A 24,631-nucleotide genomic window follows, 5' to 3' on the forward strand; every position below is an offset into this window, starting at 1 on the left:
CCGCATTGTCACCTGACTGCCCAGCCACGTGCGGCTGGACGACTTGCGATGCTAAGCACAGTTGCCTATGCTACAACATATTACATCGGGTCGCAATGCTGACGAGCTCAGTCACAACTCAACGCACCGGGGCCGCGATCTCCTACGCGCTCTTGGCAAAGCATAGCTTTTGTTTGAGCTAGTTGGCCAGAGATACTTCTATAAGTAATAGGGCGCGAGAAAAACGGAGAAAGAGAGGCACCATTGTGCCTGGCGGTCCTTCGAGACAAAGGATGCCTCACTGACAGGCCTGCAGCTGTGGAGTGCTGTTCACGCTTCATCGTTTCTCGAGACCGGGGAACGTCACCGTCACTCGGTACTAATGGAGGAGCAGTTAGACCCCAGGCGGTAATGGGAAATCGGCCTCGTGAGTGGCTAAAACGGCAACGTCGCTCTTGGTGTATCTCCGTGAGGCACCTGCACCCGCCTGGACTACGACGGAGCTCGGTGGTAGCTTCCGCGAAGGTCAGTCTCCTGACTGACAAGCGGACCGTCACGAAGAGGCCACTAATATTTGAAGGGGGCCAAAGTCAGGCATTTCTGTGGGAATAGCTTCGACCTTTGGTTCCCAGTTACCACCCGTTGCCTGGTATGCAGGGGCGGATGAGCAACATCGGAGGTGGAGCCCGCAGGAATGGTTCCACATCATGGGCGGGATATTGCGACCAGGTCGAAGATGGTGATTGGCCTAGAACTACAGCGTATTCCTTCAACGAGTGAAAAGGGGAGATGAACTGATAAGAGGGGGAGGGGGGGGAGCATCTCTAGTGTTGGAGACGCTCGGAGATGTAAACGCTCGAACATGCAAAGACGTGAGCATGTAGATGGCTCCAAGAGTCATGGAGGCCTTCGTGTAAAATAATTTACTGTTGTATATAAAACCCTTTTCTGATCTCCCTCTCCTTCTCCCGGCACCTTGCACGGCCCCATCCATGCAAAGTTCGTGGCCGCACGGATCCCCGGACTTCACAACAGCACACATAAACAGTACGAGTGCTACTACCAGCTGATATTATTCCTTATGAAATACGAGTATTTTATACTTGGTGAGGATTTAGAGTTGAGCATTTTACAGTTTTTCTAGTTTACAGTTGCCACTCGACCTGTTCATGTGTGTCTTTTCGTCCTCGTTATTTCGCGCCTTAATACTAACACCGGTACTCTTCGCCAAACCACGGACTCGTATTTAAAGCCCGCCGCACCACCGATGCGACCACGGTAAACTCACCCGCAACTGTGCGACTCACGACGTTTGCCAGAGTGTACGGACCCGCGCCTACACCCGCAGCGCGTGGGAGTGCTACGCAAACATTCACATGGAGAGCCTATCCAGGTCTATTGGCGGCGAGGGCTTGCGGAGTCGCCGTCTGTCGGAAGCGCCTCGCTTGCGTAGTATGAGGGATAACGCGGCGCGCTCCTCATAGGTTTGGCTGTCGACGCTCAACAAAAACAGCACGCGGGAGCCCTCCTGGACATTTCCGTAAATGCTCTCGACGAGGGAAGTTTGTAACAGCGAAGCTGTTTAAACCAGCCGTTATTTGTGGTCCTCCTCGCCAGCTCCCTGCTTGCCCCACCCACGCCTTTTTTTTTTTTTTTCCAGCAAGCGACGTAGACCCCACGCGCCTGCGGCGCCTTAGATGATGCTGCGGCTGCATCCGCTTCTGCGCCTGCGACCTCTTTCTCTTCTCTTATATTTCAGTCCCCATCGCCCTGTGCAGCGCGGTTGAGGTGTCCTCTATCAATTGAGAGACACTTATCGCGCTGCCCTTACCCCAAACTTTCACCCTTTCCAACTATAATCTCCTTCTCTCTCTTTTCTCCGCGGCACGCTGAGCCAGGAGAGAGAGAGAGAGAATAACTTTATTGGGAATGCCTGCAGAGTCGATTAGGCTCCCTCCACGCAGGGAGGACGAGCTTTCATCGCGACGCGGCCACTACGTCAGTCTCGTGCGTTATGCTCCTCGAGGTCTTGCTCCCTCGCTACTTCCGCGGGTCCGAGAGGGCCGCCGCCCCCTTCCTGGGGGTGCCGCCCCCCTTCTCCTCGGTTTCGCTCGATCGCTGCCTTTCTAGAGCTGCCGAGACCTGCTGGACGGCCTTGAGTTGTGTCTCTTGATCGTAGATCCTCGTTGCAGCCTCTAGCTGCGGCGGGATCGTCGTCTTCTCACTGGTTTCCCTCGAATTTATGCCACAGTCCCAAAGGATGTGAGCCGCGATAGCTCTCTCCTTCGCACACAGTCTACACACATCACTCGTGTACACACTCGGACACACGTGCTTAGCTAGCACCGGGGTGAGCAGGGACCCCGTCTGTAATTGTCTGTATAACACTGCCTCCTTCCGGGTAAGCCCCGGGTGAGGTGGTGGCGTAGTCTGTCTGTTCAGTCTGTACCATTTCACTATTTCATTGAAGGTGGTCACCTTGTCCTTGGCACTGTACCGCGACCAACACTCCGAGTCGGCGGTGTTTGCAGCCGCGCGGTTGGTAAGTCCTCGCGCGGCCGCGGTGGCCGTCTCGTTGTGGTTCGCGTTCCTGCGTTCCGACACGTCACTGCCCATGTGGGCCGGAAACCACTTGATCACAGCAGCACTTTTGCGCCCGATGTCTTCGACCTTGCGCAGTATGCGCGCGGCCTCACTACATACAGGAGAAAAAAAAGTTGTCGCAGTTTCACCTGAAAGGCGAAGCATCAATTGCGATAGCAAATTTGAAGAGAGCTATACGGAGTAATGATAGCAGCTTTATCAGCTGTATAAACTTGGACATGCAGCAGCACCGGCAACACGCAGAACTGTTGTCGACGCCGTCGGAGTTTTGCCCGCGTTCGCTCAAGATGCGTGCGGCGTTGGTGACTGTTGCCGGAGCCTCTGATATAAATGAGCACTGGGTGCCGCAGCTAAACGTCGCCTCCCTTCCCTCCCCCCCCCCCTCCCCCACGGCCTGTCGCGCGTCGGAAGAAGGCACGTTTGCTCTACATATATGGTGATTGTAGAGGAGGAAAGAGACGCCTACTTCTGCAGCCCTTAACGCGCAGAACATCGCAGAACGCGCGTTTGTTCTCCGCCGTGCGTTCACTCCCCGTGAAAGCGCGCGTCCCTCGCGCCCTTTCACTCGCACATACAGCGTTCGGCCCGCGGCGACGCCCCTGTGGCAAGGAGGAAGATCTCCTCTTCCCCGGCCGACACCACCTTTCTGCACTTCGAGGCGTCGTGGAGTTCCTTGACTCGTCAGGGCTCTCAGCACGCCTCTAAGGACATTTCTACAAGCGGGAAGGCCTCACGGCCTCCCACTCCACCCCGGGCCTGACCGGCCTGGCACAACACCCCTGCAGACTCTGCAGCCCACCAAGGCCTTCCATCTCGGCCTGATACGTGCCGCCTATGCCTGCCGGTTTTGCTTCGCCCAGCCATGGCGTCTCCACTCTATCCCTTCTTTCGCTCCCACTTACCCCTCCCCGTTGGCGCTGAGCCGTGCTCCCTCAAGGGCTGCAGAAGATAGCGCCAACCTTTCCCTTTCCCTCAAGAACCACTTACCACCGGCGACGATTTCATCTCCATTGACGTCATACGGAACCTCACGGCGACGGCGACGGCGACGCCGACGGCAGAAATCTGCTTTTGAGTGTCCATATAATTGCTATCTCAATAAAAAATCACAGCATATCCACGGGGTGAATGATGATGAGTGGGCGAAGCTCCGGAGGGAATCATCGGATCTCCCGCTTAAGGGGACGCTAGCACAAACGCGTTAGAAACGTGCAGTACTCTCTAGTAATAGATTGAATGAATAGTGAGTATAGAAAATTGTGAAAAACCTGTTGGTCTTCTATTTATTGTGTCATTTGAATGGAAAAGAAAAATTGAAAAAGGATGATTGGCCGCTAATTGGTGTTTAATGCAAACCCTGAGGAAACTCATACCGTTGCGGACGAATATGAATGTTTCAGCTTTTAATTACATGGTTGCCACGATCATAAATGTTAGTGTCCACGTGCAGTTCAATGAGTGACATTAATTATGCTTCGGCTATTAAACAGTTGCCACGAAAATATATGCTACTTCACTTGCAGTTACCTAAGGAAACAAGTATGTAAAAAAAATCCGCGTATCCACGGGGTGAATGATGATGAGTGGGCGAAGCTCCGGAGGGAATCATCGGTAAACCGTGAATCTTCCGTGTAATTCGCCCAGTTTCGCCGCACTAAATCGAACGATTGACTTCCACCAATGACACGCGCCATATGTGACGTCATTCCTATTTTATAACAGTGCCCTTCATTATAATTGCACCATCTCCCGCTTAAGGGGACGCTAGCACAAACGCGTTAGAAACGTGCAGTACTCTCTAGTAAGGGGGAGAGACCACAGCGTCTTACGCAGCCGTTTACACATGCCGGAACGTGCACCGCGTTTGCCGGCGCCATCACATGACTGCTGAGAGAGTATACCCCCCGTATTCATAGACGCTCCTCGACTTGAACTTGACTTGCCACCGCCTTGGGCAGCGCGTTCGAAACGCGTTGAAGGTAAGGCGGAGAGGCCACAGCGTCTTACACCAGCTTCTTACACGGGCCGTAATGCGCTAGCACAAACGCGTTATAAACGCGCTAGAAACGCGGCCTTTCGTTAATGTTGGGTATTTATTGCCATCGTGGTGCGTGTGTCTATGTGCGCTTCGTAGCGTAGTGGTTAGCGCCGCGCGTTCGGATGCGAGGGGTCCCTGGTTCGATTCCGCGCTACGGACACAACTTTCGGAATTTTTTTTTTCATAAAACGCCGGAAGCGTTCTCCGGAAGCCAGAAGCTGGCTTCCGGAACCGGAAGCAGAACCGGAAGCGGAAGTCGGCTTCCGGTTATACTATACGTATACATATATATGTATATATGGGTATACATACATATACGGACACACAACGCCATCTATTGAGCAATTCATAAAACTAGACGTGGCTACCTACTACGACGGGGACGAACGGGTGCCGCTATAAGGAGCTTCGCAAGCTGGCCGATTGATATCGAGCGGCTAGCCTCCAACGCGTTTGGCGTCAGCAAGCACCAGCGTTCTTCGCACTGTGCCAACCTTGGTTAGCCTGCCTGCGTTTGTGGCATGTTAGGAACGCTGTCGCTCGTAGGCGCCAACGCGTCCGGGGCTAGTCGCGCGAAATGTCACGAAAGGGAAGGTACCTCCGAAAATTATCGCTCGAGAATACGTTACTACATGCGTAGTTAAGTTAAACCAAATTAAGACCTAGCAGCAACCAAGTTAATACCTAGCAGTAGCAGCCAGTAAGAGTTGAGAATCAACAGTTTCGCTGTGCCTAAGCTTTGCACGACCGAGTGCAAACGTCCCTGTATTTTTACTGTCAAAATAATAATATTGGGCAATCACAAAGCACAGAATGGTTTTAGAAACGCTATCTCCCTACCGGATACGTATAGTGAACACCCGCTGCGCGCGGTCGCCGCGATGGAGTCCCCCGAACAGGCTTCTTGCGTGAAAGGTAAGCAGTCGCTGAGAGCAAACTATGTGAAATATGTTCTTATAGTGGGCTATCAGTATAGTCAAATTGAGCTTAACAGAATGAAGCCTCCATGCAGCGTTCGCATGGGTTCGCAGCGACCGACTGCCCGTCGCATGAATGTCCGCGCACAATGTTTCGCTTTCGCTGCGAGCGCATTTTTGCACCGTGCCGCGACCTTTAGGCCGCAGCATATGAGCATTTTACAGTACACAAGCAACCATTGTTGCGTGGACGCTATCAGAGGTGTTCAAAAATAATTTCGTTATAACTATAGGGACTTCGACGCCTATACGGGGACCTGTGATGTGCCGTAGCGATGGTTCAATCTTTTTTTATATAAATTCTTCGACATCTCAATGTCATTATTTCTCAAGTTGCGTCGCACTGCATGTTTATCGGTCTTCTCAGCGAGCAATTTCCCACTGCTTCTTTTTCCTTATCCAGTCCATTCATTGTTCGGTGCTAACACAAGCATGAGCATATACCATGCCTTCTTTAATGTGCTTCTTACCGTTCCCTATCCATTCTGGTGAACAACTTGCCAGTATCTAGCATCAACAAATTCATAGACCAAAGCTTCATGGCATAAACCCGGGCAGCACGCGCGAACGAGCGTCTCAATGCGCGCTTTTTGCTACTCATCGAACATCGCCGCCCCGACGCCGTAGCAGAAATATTCCTCGTGGAAGTGTTTGCTGCACACCCGAGTTGTAGGTGATGGCTGCTTGCCATTTTTTTCTTTTTTTAACACGAAAGTGTTTTATGCCGGGGTCCACCAAGACTTCACTGACGTATTTCCGTCACGGAAATACGTCACACGAACATACACGAACATAATACAAAGAAAGAAACCAGAAGAAAAAGTTCCACAAACATGCAAAATTTCGAAATCGAACCCACGACCTCTCGGTCCGCGACGATAGATCGCCGAGCGTTTAACCCATTGCGCCTCAAACGCATTAGCAGAGAGCTACACAGACGCGCCTTATATAGCTAACACTCCTCCGTGTACCCGCGCTCTTGCTCGGGGCGGTGCCGCCGCCTACGAGCAGAAAAGAGAAGTACTGCATTATGACACTAACGCGCACCGACAGTATAGTGCCTAGAATATACTTACTAGTGTGCCGACCGCCGGGAGTTTCCAATGGGAGACGCTGGCACTGCCGGTGATGCCTTCCGCCGGAGGCCCCCAGACGGCGACACTGTTTGGGACCGTGCTAACCGAGCGGCGCATCACGCGTCGCTTGCGCATCACGCGTCGCTTGCGCATCACGCGTCGCTTGCGCTTCGGGTGCACTTCGGATGCGCGTTCGTAAGCGCAGTCGGTTGCGGCGCGTTGTTGCTTTCGAGCAAGTAGCGTGTGGTGCCTCCGCACGTCATTGCTGGGGTTGTTTTCTGTGCGCATGGTTCGTACTTGTGTTTGTTCACGGACGGAACCGACATGTCGTCGCAGAAAACGAGGCGTAAACACAGCACCTGTTTTGTCCCATATTGTATAACTGGATACCGCTCAAATAACGAGCAAGTCTCATTATTCAGCGCGCCTGCTGACTGGCCAGAACGTTTTGCCGAGTGGGAGAAGAATATAAGAGTGCAGATCGAAGGCTAACTCTGGCGGCTGTCGCTTGTGAGAAACACTTTAATAATTGCTACATTGAGCGCTCGTTCAAAATTAGTTGACGGTGTGTCGCCTATGAAAATGTGCCCTGTTTAATTACCTTCATTTATGGTAATTAATTTAATTTATGGTAATTAGATACAACTTGGTGTGAATTTAGCATTTGTGGACATGTCTCGCATATAATAGTTTACTGTGGAAAAAAGTTACACTTCTTCGGAAACCACGTATTTATTTATTGGTATTTTTCGCAGAAACACCCCGTATCGTGTAGCGTTATAATGATAACTGTGCATACGATCGTTTGTAAGTGCAACAAAATCATATTCTTTCGATTACGCTTTGCACCTCAACCAACGTTCCGCAGAACGAAACGGGCTGGGACAGTCCATTGGCGTCTGTCGCACACGCGCGCGTTGGCTAGAGACGCCGCTCGGCATAGCACGGTCCGTACGGCTATCGCCGTCTGGTGGCCGCCGGCGGAAGGCATCATTCTCCGTGCCACCGGAAAGCCCGCGGTCGGCACACTAGTAAGTAAATTCTAGGCACTATACCGACAGTGAACGCTTCGGTGGTCTCAGCACTACGACGCCTCGATGCCAGCATTCGAAGGGACGCTGGCATCAAGAAGCACTACCAACGCCACCTAGGTGGCGTTCACCGTACTCAGCACAGCGGAGCGTGGCCTCCGCAATTAGCTCTGAAAATGTTTCTGAAGTTGATCGCGGAGGCTGCAATTACGACGCGCTGTACGCGCTGATTTGACTCGGTGACGATTCAGTTACGTGCTTTGTCTTGCGCGTTGTATTAGTGTGTCAGTTACGTGCTTCGTCTTTCGCGTTGTGCTAGCGTGTGCAGCGTAGTGCAGCTTCCATATGCACGACGGTTGCTCATGGTCATCGACGTTGGTAGTCGTGATGGAGGAGACGTGCCACCAGGCGTCAGCGTGGGTGCATCAACGCCTAAGGGCGCTTTAGCCACAAAACACCAATAGACATTATATATCAATGTGCAATAAACATTACACTACTTCTGTGAAGACACGTTTCACTTTCGTGTTCTATACCGATTCCTATATAAGAGGGATCAACCACATTTTTTTTTAGGTTTCGCGATCCAAGCTTCGCGTAGCTTCTTGTCCAGTGGGTACGTGTGCAGCCTGACACCGGGCTCCGTTGCGTACGTCCGGCACTGCGGCATGGAGCAGTAGCCTACTATGTTGGACGCCTTCAGAGGCAGCACTACCTGTTATAGTGTTTTCAAGTGTTGACACCCGAAGCGGGAAAACCTCCCCACTTAATCATAACCGCAGCGCAAGTGGGACTCCAAACTTTCGTTTTCAGCTTGTTTCGGCGCTTCCGAAGCAGCCGACGCGGCCGCTGTGTCCACGTGGTCCCTCATACCATGTCACGCCGATGGCGGCGCCAGCTTTTCCGGTGGTGGAGCTCGCCCCTCGCCCCGGTAATCGGGTAAACCTTTACAAGGCAGCGGCGTTTTCCCCTCATAGGCGGATGCACACGAGCCTCAGACTCGCCCGCGCTTCGAACTGGGCTGAGTCGCGTCAGCGGGACCATTTCTTTAGTCGCGGATGCAGTCGGCTGCCGCTTTTCGGTCATCTGGGCGCGGCCTCTCCTGCCTTCTTCAGTTGTACCCGACTGCAGTGCCGCTCACTTTTACGTGGACACTGCGGTCCATGCCGCCTCTCACGATACTCGAGCCGCAGTTGGAATATACCGCCTCGTCACAGGAACCACACGCGCCCTAGAGTACGTGTCCAGTGATCAAGAACACCCGGACTCCAGCAGTTCAACCGTGAGTATTCACGGTTGAACTGCTGGCTGTCCTTGACGCGTTCGTTCGCTCGCTCGCTCGCTCGCTCGCTCGTTCGTTCGTTCGTTCGTTCGTTCGCTCGTTCGTTCGCTCGCTCGCTCGCTCGCTCGCTCCTTCGTTCGTTCGTTCGTTCTACTGTTACCCCAAAAAGGCCATTACAGGAGTGGTAATACAGAACATAAGATATAATATTGTCACGTAGTAGTGACGGTAAAGAAAACAGTCGCAAAACTGTATGACGAAACTGGTTGTTTATTGGGCGAACCTGTGCCACAAAAGCAAGCTACACTCAAAGCACAACGATAGCGGCGAACACAGTCGGCGATCGTCGAAAAATCTGATCAGCGGCGAAACGCGTCGGCTTTTTATACCTGAGTCATCGAAGGTTCTAGATTAATCCCTGATGCCCGCATGTCTTCCAGAAAGTTCTAGACAATTCGCGTTGGTCACACAATCAGATAACATAAGCGTCTGTGAAAACAGGCAACGGAAAGAAGCATCGATAAGGTTCTAGAAACCTCCGACACAGGCGCGTCCTGCGCCGAGCGATAGCGTTTAACATTTGTTAGCCGGTGGAAAGCGGCCACCGGTGAAAGCTAAACATGTATACGTGTCAATACCCTCCCCTTAAAAAGCATCGTCCCGATGCTACCAGCACGAAAGCGAAAACAAAACAATGCGTTATAAACAACAAAAACAAACAATAACAAAGTAACAAAGTACCTAACGTCGTCAGCGGGCGTAGAAAGGTTTCAGACGCACCACATGAATGACTTCAGGTCGTGCCCGGCGCCGCTGTGATTGCGAAATGCCGTCTGGCACGACCTCATAGTCCAGTGCGCCAATACGTCGGATTATCTTATATGGTCCGAAATAGCGACGCAACAGTTTCTCGCTAAGTCCTCGTCGGCGTATCGGAGTCCAGACCCAAACACGGTCGCCGGGCTGGTACTCGACGTTGCGTCGTCGAACATTGTAGTGTCGGCTGTCGGTCCTCTGCTGGTTCTTGATGCGCAAGCGGGCGAGCTGTCGACCTTCTTCGGCACGCTGCAAATAGGTGGCAACGTCGAGATTTTCTTCGTCGGTGACGTCCGGTAGCATGGCGTCAAGCGTCGTTGCCGGGTTCCTTCCGTAGACCAGGTTGAACGGCGCCATGTGCGTCGTTTCTTGCATGGCCGTGTTGTATGCGAAGGTCACGTACGGAAGGATGGCATCCCACGTCTTGTGTTCGACGTCGACGTACATTGCCAGCATGTCGGCGATGGTCTTATTTAGGCGCTCGGTGATGCCATTCGTCTGCGGGTGGTAGGCGGTGGTCCGGCGATGGCTTGTCTGGCTGTAGCGCAGGATGGCTTGAGTTAGTTCAGCCGTGAAGGCCGTGCCTCTGTCGGTGATGAGGACTTCTGGGGCACCGTGACGCAGGAGGATGTTCTCAACGAAGAATCGGGCTACCTCGGCGGCACTGCCTTTGGGCAAGGCTTTTGTTTCGGCGTAGCGGGTGAGGTAGTCCGTAGCTACGACGATCCATTTATTCCCGGACGTCGACGTCGGAAAAGGCCCCAGTAAGTCCATCCCGATCTGCTGGAACGGTCGGCGAGGTGGCTCGATCGGCTGTAGAAGTCCGGCTGGCCTTGTCGGCGGTGTTTTGCGTCGCTGACAGTCTCGGCATGTCCTTACGTAATGGGCGACGTCGGCAGAGAGGCGAGGCCAGTAGTATTTTTCTTGTATCCTCGCGAGCGTGCGGGAAAAACCGAGGTGTCCAGCCGTTGGGTCGTCATGGAGAGCTTGCAGAACCTCTGGACGCAATGCTGAGGGTACCACGAGGAGGTAGTTGGCTCGGAGAGGCGAGAAGTTCTTCTTTAGAAGAATGTCGTTGTGCAAGAAAAACGACGCCAATCCTCGCCTGAACACCTTCGGCACAATGACGGTCTTGCCTTCCAGGTAGTCTACAAGGCTCCTTAGTTCCGGGTCGGCTCGCTGTTGTTCGGCGAATTCGTCGGCACTGATGGGTCCCAAGAAAGTGTCGTCATCCGGGTCGTCCTGTGGCGGCGGTTCGACGGGGGCGCGAGACAAGCAGTCGGCGTCAGAATGCTTTCGGCCGGACTTGTAGACGACGGTGATGTCGAATGCTTGAAGTCTCAGACTCCATCGTGCGAGGCGACCTGAAGGATCCTTCAAGTTAGCTAGCCAACACAAGGCGTGGTGGTCGCTCACAACTTTAAAGGGCCTGCCATAGAGGTAGGGGCGAAACTTTGATGTAGCCCAGATGATGGCGAGGCACTCCTTTTCTGTTGTGGAATAATTTGATTCCGCCTTCGATAGCGACCGGCTAGCGTAACTTACAACCCTTTCTAGTCCGTCAGTCCTCTGCACAAGAATGGCGCCGAGTCCTACGCTGCTTGCGTCGGTGTGGACTTCGGTATCGGCGTTTTCGTCGAAATGCGCAAGTATTGGCGGCGATTGCAGGCGTCGCTTCAGTTCTTCAAATGCTTCGACTTGCGGCGTCTCCCACTTGAACTCGACGTCGGCCTTCGTGAGATACGTCAGTGGCTCAGCGATCCGTGAAAAATTCTTTACGAAGCGCCTGTAATAGGCGCACAGTCCAAGAAATCTACGCACTGCCTTCTTGTCAGCGGGCGGAGGAAAGTTGGAGATGGCCGCAGTTTTCTGAGGGTCGGGGCGCACTCCAGACTTGTTGATTACGTGGCCCAAAAACAATAGCTCCTCATATGCGAAGCGGCACTTTTCTGGTTTTAACGTGAGTCCGGAGGTTTTGATTGCTTGAAGAACTGTTTCAAGGCGCCGCAGGTGTTCTTCGAAGCTTGAGGCAAACACAACGACGTCGTCCAAATAGACAAGGCAAGTCTGCCATTTCAAGCCTGCCAGTACTGTATCCATGACGCGTTGGAAAGTCGCAGGTGCCGAGCAAAGACCAAACGGCATGACCTTGAACTGGTACAGTCCGTCTGGTGTTATAAAGGCAGTCTTCTCCCGGTCCCTCTCGTCGACTTCGATTTGCCAGTAGCCGGTTTTGAGGTCCATCGACGAAAAATACTTTGCGTTGTAGAGTCGATCCAAGGCGTCGTCAATCCGTGGGAGGGGGTATACGTCCTTCTTCGTGATCTTGTTGAGGCGACGATAATCGACGCAGAAACGTAGGGTTCCATCCTTCTTCTTCACTAACACCACGGGGGACGCCCACGGACTCTTGGACGGCTGGATGATGTCGTCGCGTAGCATTTCGTCGACTTGGTGCCTTATGGCTTCACGTTCGCGCGCCGAAACTCGGTACGGGCTTTGACGGAGTGGGCGGACATTTTCGTCGGTGATGATGCGGTGCTTGGCGACAGGGGTTTGTCGAACTTTTGACGACGACGAGAAGCAGTCCTTGTATTGCAGGAGCAGAGCTTTTAGTTGTTCTTTCTTATGCCTGGGAAGGTTCTGATTGACGTCGAAAGTTGGCTCAGGTATTATAGTCGTCGTTGCAGGTGCACTGGAATCCGTGAAGGCGAAAACACTGCTGGCTTGTACTATTTCGTCGATGTAGGCGACCGTGGTGCCTTTGTTAATGTGCTTGTATTCAGGGCTGAAGTTCGTGAGCATCACCCTTGCTTTCCCTGCACGTAGCTCAGCTATGCCTCTAGCGACGCAAATTTCACGGTCGAGCAGTAGGTGATGATCGCCCTCGATGATGCCCTCCATGTCTGCAGGCACTTCGGTACCGACGGAAATCATTACGCTGGAGCGAGGCGGAATGGTGACTTGTTCTTCAAGCACATTCAAGGCATGGTAACTTATGCTTGCATCCGGTGGTAGCGCGTTGTGCGTTGAAAGCGTTATCGACTTGGATCTTAAGTCGATGACTGCACCGTATTGGTTTAGAAAGTCCATGCCTAGGATGACATCCCTGGAGCAGTGCTGCAGGATTACGAAGCTCGCCGGGTAAGTGCGGTTGTTTACCGTGACTCGGGCTGTGCAGATTCTAGCCGGCGTTATTAGGTGGCCTCCAGCTGTTCGGATATCAGGTCCTTGCCAGGCCGTCTTCACCTTCTTTAACTTGGCGGCGAACGTGCCACTGAAGACGGAATAGTCGGCGCCAGTGTCGACGAGAGCGGTGACGTTATGACCATCGATGAGCACGTCTAAGTCGGTAGACCGTCGTCTAGCATTACGGTTAAGTCGTGGCGTCGGATCACGGCTGCGTCGGCTTGATCCGCTGCTGCTACGTCGCGTCGGCCGGTCTTCTTGCGGCGGCGAAGTGCTGTCAAGGCTGTTGCTAGGCGGCGTGCTGATATCTCGTCGTAATGATTCGCGAATCGTCGACGTCGTCGGCGGAGGATCTTCGGTATTGCGTCGTACAGCAACCGCACCTCCATCGGTTGCTGCCTTTAGTTTCCCCGGTAAGGGCTGGGAGATCGGCCCCGGGTGGGACCGGTGTACTGACGACGATGCGGCGAGATGTAGCGGCCTGGTGACGGCGAGCGTGAGGGTCGTCGGGGTTGCCACTGGGCTCCGGCGAGGTAGTCGGCAATGTCGCGCGGTCGTTCACCCCGCACTGGACGCGGCGCGTTGACGGCGAACCCTCGTAGGCCCATCTCGCGGTATGGGCATCGGCGGTAGACATGGCCGGCTTCCCCGCAGTGATAGCAGAGCGGGCGGTGGTCGGGGGCGCGCCAAATGTCCGTCTTCCTCTGGTAGCTGCGCTGGGCGACGGGCGGGCGTGCTGGCGGCGGCGGTGGTGGACGTCGGAACTGCGGCGTTACGGGGCCCTGGCGCGAGCGCGGAGGGGGGCCTTGACGACGGGCGACGGCGGCGTAGGTCAGCGCTTCCGGCTCGGGTTGCGGCGATTCGGGAAGTCCTAGCGATTGCTGGATTTCCTCCCGCACGATATCGGCGATGGAAGCAACTTGAGGCTGCGACGACGGTAGCAACTTCTGCAGCTCTTCGCGTACTATCGCCCTGATGGTGTCTCGTAGGTCGTGGGAGAGTCCTTGGACTTCGGCGTAATGTGGCGTCGAACGGCGATTGTATTGCCGGTTGCGCATGTCCAGTGCTTTCTCGATTGTCGTAGCCTCCGAGAGAAAGTCTTGGACTGTCGTTGGTGGATTCCGCACCAGTCCGGCGAATAGCTCCTGCTTAACTCCCCGCATGAGCAAGCGAACTTTCTTGTCTTCTGGCATAGCGGGGTCGGCGTGCCGGAATAATCGAGTCATTTCTTCAGTGTACATACCGATGCTCTCATTCGGGAGCTGTACACGGTTTTCCAACAAGGCTGCAGCTCTTTCTTTACGGACGACGCTCGTGAAGGTGTCCAGGAATGCGGCTCGGAAGAGGTCCCAAGTTGTTAGTGCACGCTCCCTATTCTCGAACCAGGTTCTGGCGCCGTCTTCAAGCGAGAAATAAACATGGCGCAGCTTGTCGTCGTCGCTCCATTTGTTGAACGTCGCGGTCCTCTCATATGTCTCCAGCCAGGTTTCAGGGTCTTCAGCCGATGATCCACCAAAAGTCGGTGGATCCCGAGGTTGCTGCAGCAGGATGGGGGACGCTGGTGCTGCCATTCTGGTCGTTGACTTGGCTTTGATTGCAGTGGTCTTTTCGGGAAGAAGTCCGAACTCCGGCACAAGTCCTTGCTGCCTATACGGCTAGCTCGCTGGTCCTTGGCGACGTTGGTCTCGTCCTCCGGTTTCGGGCTTGGGTCGCGGCTTTGCGGGGGCGTTCGCTGCATGAACGCACTAGCACCTCCACCAGATGTCACGTAGTAGTGACGGTAAAGAAAACAGTCGCAAAACTGTATGACGAAACTGGTTGTTTATTGGGCGAACCTGTGCCCACAAAAGCAAGCTACACTCAAAGCACAACGATAGCGGCGAACACAGTCGGCGATCGTCGAAAAATCTGATCAGCGGCGAAACGCGTCGGCTTTTTATACCTGAGTCATCGAAGGTTCTAGATTAATCCCTGATGCCCGCATGTCTTCCAGAAAGTTCTAGACAATTCGCGTTGGTCACACAATCAGATAACATAAGCGTCTGTGAAAACAGGCAACGGAAAGAAGCATCGATAAGGTTCTAGAAACCTCCGACACAGGCGCGTCCTGCGCCGAGCGATAGCGTTTAACATTTGTTAGCCGGTGGAAAGCGGCCACCGGTGAAAGCTAAACATGTATACGTGTCAATATGCGTCACATTCATGTAAACCACAAATTAATGTAACAAAGCATGAGCATAGCAGCATGGACAAAGTAGTGCACTCCTGTTGCGCATATTAGGCAGTAGAATTCACAAAGACAACGATGTTTTAGTCATAAGCATAGCTATGAGAAGATAGCACACAGTGAATAATTGTACAAAATGAACAGTAAACTGCAGTTTTACAGAGTTGTACCATCGGAATAAATAAATTATTCAAGCAGCGTTAAAAATTAGTTCACTAAAGAAAATGTTACCACTGATTCGGGAAGCATGTTCCATTTTCGAATTACCCTGGGGAAACAGCAGTATTTAAAGGCATCGTTTCAAGTGAATGCTGGCGATATATACATACTATTCCGATGTCTTGAACGCTCAATTGGATCATTCATTATAAATTATTCGGAAGAGCAATTTTAGTCCCTCGAGCGTTGCTCTCAGTTCTAACGTAAGTAAAATTGCAGCCTGCAACAGTCTGTAGGAGCACTGCCCACCACATGACCCAGGCGACAATAGATGACACTGCCTCCAGGATCGACCCAATTTACTCGGCGAGAAACGGACCGAGCTGACGCGCCAAACCACGGTGAAGTAGCCGAAAAATTCACGCAGAAACTCCTCTGAGGGATATCTAAGTACGAGCAAGCATTGCGCCGCTTGCTCATCTCCACGCAGGCCGGTGTCATTATCAGTGTTACGAAACTTGATCCGACTATTATAAACGAAAGCGCTGCGGCGACACGAACTGCTGCGGACGGCGGCGCAAGGTTAATTGATGACGCAAGCAAAGTACTGCAGGTGGTGGCACCGGGTGCGCTGATGAAGTTACGAACATTAAAAGCCGCTATAGCTCTTTATCGCCTTATCCATGCGCGTCAAACCATTATGAATCGTGATCAACCGTACTCCAGCGGCGACCGCGCGGGCCCTATCTTTAAGCAATCTGCGATGGCGACAGTGTGCCAAGTTCTGATATAGCTTCGTATGCGCTGTGTTGTCGCCGCTTAGTTCCCGTTGAAGTGAGAGGCAGCACGAATATCAATTCGCTGGCTTCGAACGGACTGGTTTCCTCGGTGGGTAGGCATAGAAATGCTTACACATTTAATAAGGCATATCTATTCGGCCAACATTATACTTATCCATAAGAAGGGAGACGTTAAAGAATTGAAGAATTACAGACCCATTAGCTTGCTTTCAGTATTGTATAAAATATTCACCAAGATAATTTCCAATAGAATCAGGACAACACTTGACTTCAGTCAACCAAGAGAACAGGCTGGCTTCAGGAAGGGATATTCTACGATGGACCATATCCATGCCATCAATCAGGTAATCGAGAAATCTGCGGAGTACAATCAACCTCTCTATATGGCTTTCATAGATTATGAAAAGGCATTCGATTCAGTAGAGATATCAGCAGTCATAGAGGCATTGCGTAATCAAGGAGTGGAGGAGGCATACGTGAATATCTTGGCAAATATCTACAAGGATTCCACAGCTACCTTGGTTCTCCACAAGAAAAGTAGAAAGATACCTATCAAGAAAGGGGTCAGGCAAGGAGACACAATCTCTCCAATGCTATTCACTGCATGCTTAGAAGAAGTATTCAAGCTCTTAGACTGGGAAGGATTGGGAGTGAGGATCGATGGCGAATATCTCAGCAACCTTCGGTTTGCAGATGGCATTGTCCTATTGAGCAACAATGGAGAGGAATTACAACAAATGATTGAGGACCTTCATCGAGAAAGTGCAAGAATTGGGTTGAAGATGAATATGCAGAAGACAAAGATAATGTTCAATAGCCTGGCAAGGGAACAAGAATTCAGGATCGCCAGTCAGCCTCTAGAATCTGTAAATGAATATGTTTATCTAGGTCAATTACTCACAGGGGACCCTGATCATGAGAAAGAAATTTACAGAAGAATAAAATTAGGTTGGAGTGCATACGGCAGGCATTGCCAAATCCTGACTGGGAGCTTACCACTGTCGTTGAAAAGAAAAGTGTACAATCATTGCATTCTACCGGTGCTAACATACGGGGCAGAAACTTGGAGGTTAACAAAGAAGCTCGAGAACAAGTTAAGGACCGCACAAAGAGCAATGGAACGAAAAATCTTAGGAGTAACGTTAAGAGACAGGAAGAGAGCGGTGTGGATCAGAGAACAAACGGGGGTAGACGATATTCTAGTTGACATTAAGCGGAAGAAATGGAGCTGGGCAGGCCATGTAATGCGTAGGATGGATAACCGGTGGACCATTAGGGTTACAGAATGGATACCAAGAGAAGGGAAGCGCAGTCGAGGACGGCAGAAAGTCAGGTGGGATGATGAGGTCAGGAAATTCGCTGGCGCAAGTTGGAATACGCTAGCGCAAGACAGGGGTAATTGGAGATCGCAGGGAGAGGCCTTCGTCCTGCAGTGGACATAAATATAGGCTGATGATGATGATGATGATCTATTCGGTTACGTTTTAATACTGGTTGCGTGCTGCAGACATTACTACCTACCATTTTCGAATACCGCAAGACATTTATAAATGCAGCATTAACAAAGCATGTGTCGTCATTGCATTTCTTTTAATATGCTCTCCCGACAGTCTTCTTACTTCTCTTTGTGATTGTTTTTTTTTTTTTTTCAGAGTGTGTCCTTTGGGTCAGGAAAGAGTTGAAGAACTCGGTGCCTCAGATCTGCATCAATCACTTCGCTGACACTTGCGGCGTTGGCGTTCCAAAGCACCGCAGAGACCTTTGCAGGGACGACTGACATGACTGCTTTAATCTAACATAAAACGATTTTGGCGTTCTCGACTAAATGTGTACTAGCCGTATAAATTTCCCTTATTTACCGCATATGTGTTGTCTTAATAATTTGAACGGCCTCTGAAAGTGGTGTCTTCACTGCATCGCCTCCTTCCGATGCACGCCCGGAGCGTGTATCGTTGTCAGTGACAAAAATTGACCGACGATTACGATGCGTCCTAATGCGAAATTTGAGCGCAGCTGTTTAGGTGTTTTGAATTCGCGATATACTGGGACAAAGAATTTGATTCATAACGACTGGGTCCTCTTGGCGGCGGTGCTGATCCTCTCCTCAGGCAACTCGTCCAGCAACAGCGGCAGACGAAGCCTTTCCACCGGTTGCGTCACTCGTTGTTCAGAACGAGAGCGTGAACACGGGAACGCGTGGCTCGCACGGAGCGCAGCGGTGGCGGCGCAGGCGAAGTAGCGCATGCGCAGTGGGTCCGATGTCCACGCCAGCGCTTGATTCCGCGCTCGCCTTATGTCTGATCGCCGTGGGCACTCCGCTTTCCTCATCCTCCTATCGCCATACTCTTCTCCGTTTTCCTCCTCATGCTTAAATTTATTAAATTGTGTGGTTTTACGTGCCAAAACCACCATCTGATTGTGAGGCACGCCGTAGTGAGGGACTCCGGATTATTTGGACTACCTGGGGTTCTTTAACGTGCCCCTAAATCTAAACACACGGGTGTTTTTCTGCATAATGCTTCCGCTGCACCCTCCTTCTCCGCTTTCCTCCTCTCACTCTCTTCGCTCTCGTAGTCTTTTATTCCCCGTTGCGCTCCACGTTCGCTCTATCATCCTTCGCTGTGCTCGTTCGCTCGGTCACTCCGAGGGGCAATGCCGAAGGACGCCGAGGTACGCCGACGCTCAACGCAGTGACGGGCGCCTAAGGGCTGCGCTCTAAAATTATCATGCGATTGACACCACGTGTGTTACTTTTTTTTTGCTTTGCCGATAATCTATATTTATTCGTGTGCGTTAGAGTGTTTTCTTTTTTCACCTCTTCCCAGAGGCCAATTTCACAGCGCTTTTCAACCGTAAGTGCTCTTCGCCATTGTCTGGCCGCCTTCGCTATAGCATTTCAACTGATCAGGGTTGGCTCGCATATGCTGTTATGAACAATTCTAGCGTAAAGCGTTTTGTGAATGACTGGCCAAGTGTAGTTAAAAAATTAAATTATGGGGTTTTACGCGCCAAAACCAGTTCTGATTGTGAAGCACGTCGTAGTGAGGGACTCCGGAAATTTGGACCACCTGGGGTTCTTTAACGTGCACCTAAATCTAAGAACACGGGTGTTTTCTCATTTCGCCCCATCGAAATGCGGCCGCCGTGGCCGGGATTCGATCCCGCGACCTCGTGCTCAGCAGCCCAACACCATAGCCACTGAGCAACCACGGCGGGTGCCCAAGTGTAGTTAAGGAAGCGACTTAAATTACTTGAATCAGAACTCGCAACGTCCATATAGCAAATCCTTTTTTACTAATTAACTTTCTAATTAGTTATTTAGGGCGCATGTTGCAGTTGCGAAGTTGAAGTGGAGCAGTACATAAATCCAAAACTGTTTAACAGAAATTGTTAGACTATTGGCACGTACACACTAGCGGCAAAACGCGCGCGGCGCGCCGCCGCCGGCAAAACGCAGCAGCGGCAGGGCGGCCACACTACAGTGTACTAGAAGGGGGCAGTGGGCTTACTCTCCGGCGGGGGCTATGCGATGCGGCGGCTCCACGAATGTCGCAAACATGAGCTTCCCCGATAGCCCGAGCGGCGGCGCTGGCGTCGGTTTCTCATGAGTGAAGCCGACGGGAGCGGACGTGTCGAGTCGAGGTGCCATTTCAGCGCAGCAGGAGCAGCGTGCCAAAGAGATAAGTTTTGTTATTTTATATTTCACTTTTTGGTTTTTTTAGGAGGGTTAGCTTAGCCAAACAATCTTTATAAATTATTTTAATGCTTTCTCACTTTCTTGGTCTTCTCGCTTAGATAAAAGTAGGTAAAGAATTTTTTTTTTTTTCTTTTCCACATCTACGCCTTGTTAGTACGAGATGATGGTTGGTACTAGGGGGAACCCACGCGTGCGTTGTTCTGAGTGCGAGCGTTCCTACGCGCTGGAAGAAACGCGGTTTAAATCAGCACGCGAAGCGAATGGTGCAGATTTTATCTGTAGGATGTGTGTGCTAGGGTCGCGGCTAGACCGCCTAGAGCAAGACAAGGATAAGTTAGCTAAGCGGGTTGGAAAGCTAGAAAAGGAACTTCAAATCGAGCAGAAGCAGAGGAAGGAGGCAGAAGAAAAGCTAGCTAACGCAGAAATCCAGCTGAGCGCCACCATTCTGCAAAGCAATGATGAACGCATCGAGGCGAGCACCGCGAACGGAGCTGGCTCCGATGCGAGTGTAGAGACAGCCGAACCCGCCACGCCGGTAAGCAGTGGCGCAAACGTCAGTGATAGTCACGAAGGGGATACCACTGACGCGGCCGGGGAAGAAAACAAAGCCAAGGGCAAGAATAAGAAAGGAGGGGAGGGCATTGTGACTTCGGGGGCAGCTTTCGGCGGTGAGGGGGAAGGAAAGCGTCGAGTTGTCTTTGTTGGGGATTCCAACATGCGTAAAGTAGAACCGGCGATAGCAGAGAGGGTAGGGGCAGACGAACGAGTCCAGGTTAGCGCGCTTCCGGGAAAGCCGATTAGAGAGGTGATCGCGAAGGCCAAGGAACGCATGTGGGACACAATGGAGGAGAGACACCTAGTGGTGATAATGGGCGGAGTGATTGACGTACTGAACGGACGAGCAGCAGGAATCACAAAGCAAATAGCCAAAGGGGTCACCGACCTGCGGAATGTTTCAAAAGAAGTACAAATCGCGGTGTGCACGGTGCCAGAGGTTGAAAGGCAGGGTTATAAAATTGAAAGGGCAGTTCTTGCAGTAAACAGGGAAATTTGGACTCTAGCTAAAGCAATGAATTTTACGGTCATTGACATCAACCGTGAAGTGCACCGAGCAGGCCGCGAAGGCGCTTTTGTGCGTGACGGGATACATTTTAGTGAAAGTGTAGCAACACCGGTCGGAAATCGATTCGCGGCACGAGCTGTAGCTTTTTTAGGCGGGCCCCAGGCAATCAGGAAGCAGGATTAGGTATTGAACATAGCGAAACACCAGTAAAGGGCAGAATTAGGCGACCAGGAGTCAGGAAAAGACGCAGAAAGGATAAGAATAGAGAAGGTAAAATTTGCTACATTAACATGCAGGGTGGTCGTAAGCAGGAAAAATGGCTGGAAATTCAAACGCAACTGAATGATGAAGCGATTAGTGTGTACGCCTTGACCGAAACGCATCTACGAGATTTGGAGCAGCCGCCGGTTATTGACAACTTTGTATGGGAAGGGTGCAACAGAATGACCGGGTCAAGGAAAGGCGGAGGCGTAGGCGTACTAATTAGGCGAGGTCTGAAGTGGCGAAGGGTAAACGAGACATGTAAAGAGCATTTATGGATTAGTGGTACATGGCAAGGTAAAAAGACGTGGCTGGGAGTAGCTTACCTGTGGACAGGTAGTGATAGCAGGGAAAAAAATAAGGAATTGGTCGATTGCATTAGAAGCGATATTAATGAGTTCAGTAACTCGGGCCAGGTGATATTAGTGGGAGATATGAACGCGCACATGGACGATTTAGACGGATATACTGATTACAACGGCTCTCTAGTGCTGGATTTGTGTGATGAACAGAACCTTATAGTAGTTAACAGGGAGAATAAGTGTCATGGACAGGTAACGTGGCAATGCGGAAACAGGCAGTCATGTATCGACTACGCCTTAGTCTCAGAAATGGTCTACGAACAACTGGACCAAATGATAATAGACGAAAATGGAAAAAATAGCCTGGGAAGCGATCATAGACGTTTAGCATTAAAGTTTGGGAGAGATACCAGCTCAGAACATGAACCAATAGCCTCAGAGTTTTTAAAAATGAATGACGAGCAATAACAGAGATCGCAAACAACATAGAGAAGAAAATTGAGGCTTTTCCTACAGCAGTCTGGGAATATAAGGAACTGGTGGAGGTTATGCAGCATGAAATAAGGCGGACACGGCAATACAATTGTTGGATTGGAAAGAGGAAACCACGTAAGTGGTGGAACAAGGAAATTAAACAAGCTATAGAAGAGCGTAAAGAGGCATCTAGGGTTCATCGAGAAGCCAAAAAGTTGGGATTACAAGAAGAAGAGGTGCTCCTTAGATGGAATACATACCGAGAAAAGAAAAGGGTTGCGAGTGAGCTCGTGCAAGAGAAAATTAAATGCGCAAGTGAACGTTGGGTGCATAACATTCACAAAAGAGACAAAGGCGCCCCAAAAAGATTCTGGAACCATATAAAAGCACTCGGAGCTCCAACTAGAAACTCGCAAACGGCTATAAGGGATGAAGACGGTAACATCTATGAAGGCGATGATGCGCTGCGGTACATCACAGACGTTATCAGGCATAACTTCGGGACGAGAAAAAGCGTAGTTCAGACAACAGATCCAGCAACAACAGAGAGGCCTGAGAGATCAAAATTCAGCATAGAAAGCTTTATTGGAAAAAGGCAGCAGAAAATGTCCCTAACAACACGGCAGCAGGACCCGATGAAATCCCAATACAGCTAATCAAAAACCTCGGTCCAAAAAGCAAGGCACTGCTGACTAATGCCATAGAGCAAGTGATTAGAACAAAGAATATTCCCGTTGGATGGCGTGAAAGCAAGATGAATCTTATCTACAAAGGCAAAGGAGATAAGGAAAAGACGAGCTCGTACAGGCCAGTTACAGTAACGTCGGTGATATATAGAATGGCAATGCAAGCCATAAAATTAGAACTGTCGAAGTGGGTGGAGGAAAACGGTGTATTGGGGGAACTACAGAATGGGTTCAGGCCAGGCAGACGCTTAGAAGACAATATGTTTGTACTAACTCAGTGCATAGAGATTTCAATAGCTCAGAAAAGACCTTTATGGATAGCATTTCTAGATATTAAAGGAGCTTATGACAACGTAGACAGGGAATTGTTGTGGGATATTCTTCAATACGAAGGCATAGATGACGATTTCGTGGAGCTGCTGAGGGAGATATATCGAGACAACCAAGTACAAGTGGCATGGGAAGGCCGAAAGGAAATGAAATGGTGGGAATTCACCAAGGATTGAAGCAAGGATGCCCTCTGTCACCATTGTTGTTCACGCTTTACGTCAAGGGCATAGAAAGACGACTGGAAAACAGCGAATTAGGTTTTGATTTATCCTACATGCGTAATGGACAAATGGTGCAACAGAAGATCCCTGGACTGATGTACGCAGACGACATTGTGCTACTAGCGGACAATAAAAAGGATTTACAGATACTTGCGAATATCTGTGGGAACGCAGCGACAAATCTAGGCCTTAAGTTTAGCACAGAGAAATCAGGGATTATGATCTTTAATGAGCACACGAGTAACTTCGTGGTGTCAATTCAACAGCAAGTAATACCCATAGTGAAGCAATATAAGTACCTCGGCGTACACATAAACGAAGGAAAGAATTACTCAAGCAACCACCAAGATAATCTGAAAATAAAGGGGAAGCGGAATGCAGCATTAATGAAACACAGAGCACTGTGGGGCCACAATAAGTATGAGGTGGTGCGTGGAATCTGGAAAGGAGTAATGGTGCCAGCGCTAACATTCGCAAATGCCATTATATGCTTAAAATCGGATATATTGGCGGGTTTGGAAGTTAACCAAAGATCAGTAGGCCGGTTGGCTTTGGGAGCACACGGTAATACGACAAATGAGGCAGTGCATGGAGACATGGGTTGGGCCTCTTTTGAAGTCAGAGAAGCACAAAGCAAAATTAGTTTTGAAGAAAGGCTCAGGAACATGGATGAAAATAAATGGGCGGCTAAAGTGCACAAGTATCTCTACATGAAAAGCGTGGACACAGAATGGAGGAAGAGGTCAAGGAAGTTGGCAACCAAGTACAGGATAATCGAAACTGTAAATAGACAACCAGGGGTCATCAGAAAGAAAGTGAGAGAAATAGAGACCGTGAATTGGATGCAAAGAATGGAAACGAAAAGGACAATGGAGATTTACAAGAATGAGAAGAAAGAAATTAGAAGGGAAAATCTGTACGATAACACAAAAGGTAGTGCCTTGCTATTTGAGGCTCGAGCCGGTTGCTAAGGACGAAAACATATCGGAACAAATATTCGGAATAGATGAGACATGTGTATGCTGCAGTAAAGATCCAGAGACCACTCAGCACATCCTAATGGAATGCGACGGGATCCACCCAGCGAGAACCGTAGGTAACGTGCAACTCCCAGAAGCGCTTGGGTTTAAAGTGGAAGGAAACATAAACAGATCAGCCGTAGAGATCAGCAAGAGACGATTAGAGTACTGGTGGAAAAAAGTAGGGAAAAGATGGATGCGACCTGATCTCTTAAAAATCATAGGCAGCGGTACAAGGTAAATTTTTGAAAAAGAAAAATAATGATAGGTATACAAAAATGCAAGATAAAGAACATGTATAGTATACCTGATTAAATCAAGCAGGCTAGGTGACTATTTGTCGCCGCCCGTTTCAAAGGGGAGCCAAATAAATCATCATCATCATCATCATCATCATCAA

The 24,631-nt window shown here is 50.7% G+C and overlaps 1 protein-coding gene across 3 annotated transcripts in view; it reads left to right on the forward strand.

Annotated features, from left to right (window-relative positions):
- LOC119439998 (uncharacterized) overlaps nucleotides 1–24,631 on the forward strand; it is an 82,949-nt gene that overhangs the window by 22,969 nt on the left and 35,349 nt on the right. The window contains exon 6 of one of the 3 annotated variants that reach the window (XM_049661309.1): nucleotides 17,831–18,056. The exons of the other annotated variants lie outside the window; for them this stretch is intronic. Coding sequence (XP_049517266.1) covers nucleotides 17,831–17,955 — 125 coding nt within the window. The 3' untranslated portion in view covers nucleotides 17,956–18,056. Of the gene's footprint in view, nucleotides 1–17,830; nucleotides 18,057–24,631 lie in introns of those variants that run through there. 3 annotated transcript variants of the gene reach the window in all.

The sequence above is a fragment of the Dermacentor silvarum genome, chromosome 2, assembly GCF_013339745.2.
Source record: "Dermacentor silvarum isolate Dsil-2018 chromosome 2, BIME_Dsil_1.4, whole genome shotgun sequence".
NCBI classification, from domain to species: domain Eukaryota; kingdom Metazoa; phylum Arthropoda; class Arachnida; order Ixodida; family Ixodidae; genus Dermacentor; species Dermacentor silvarum.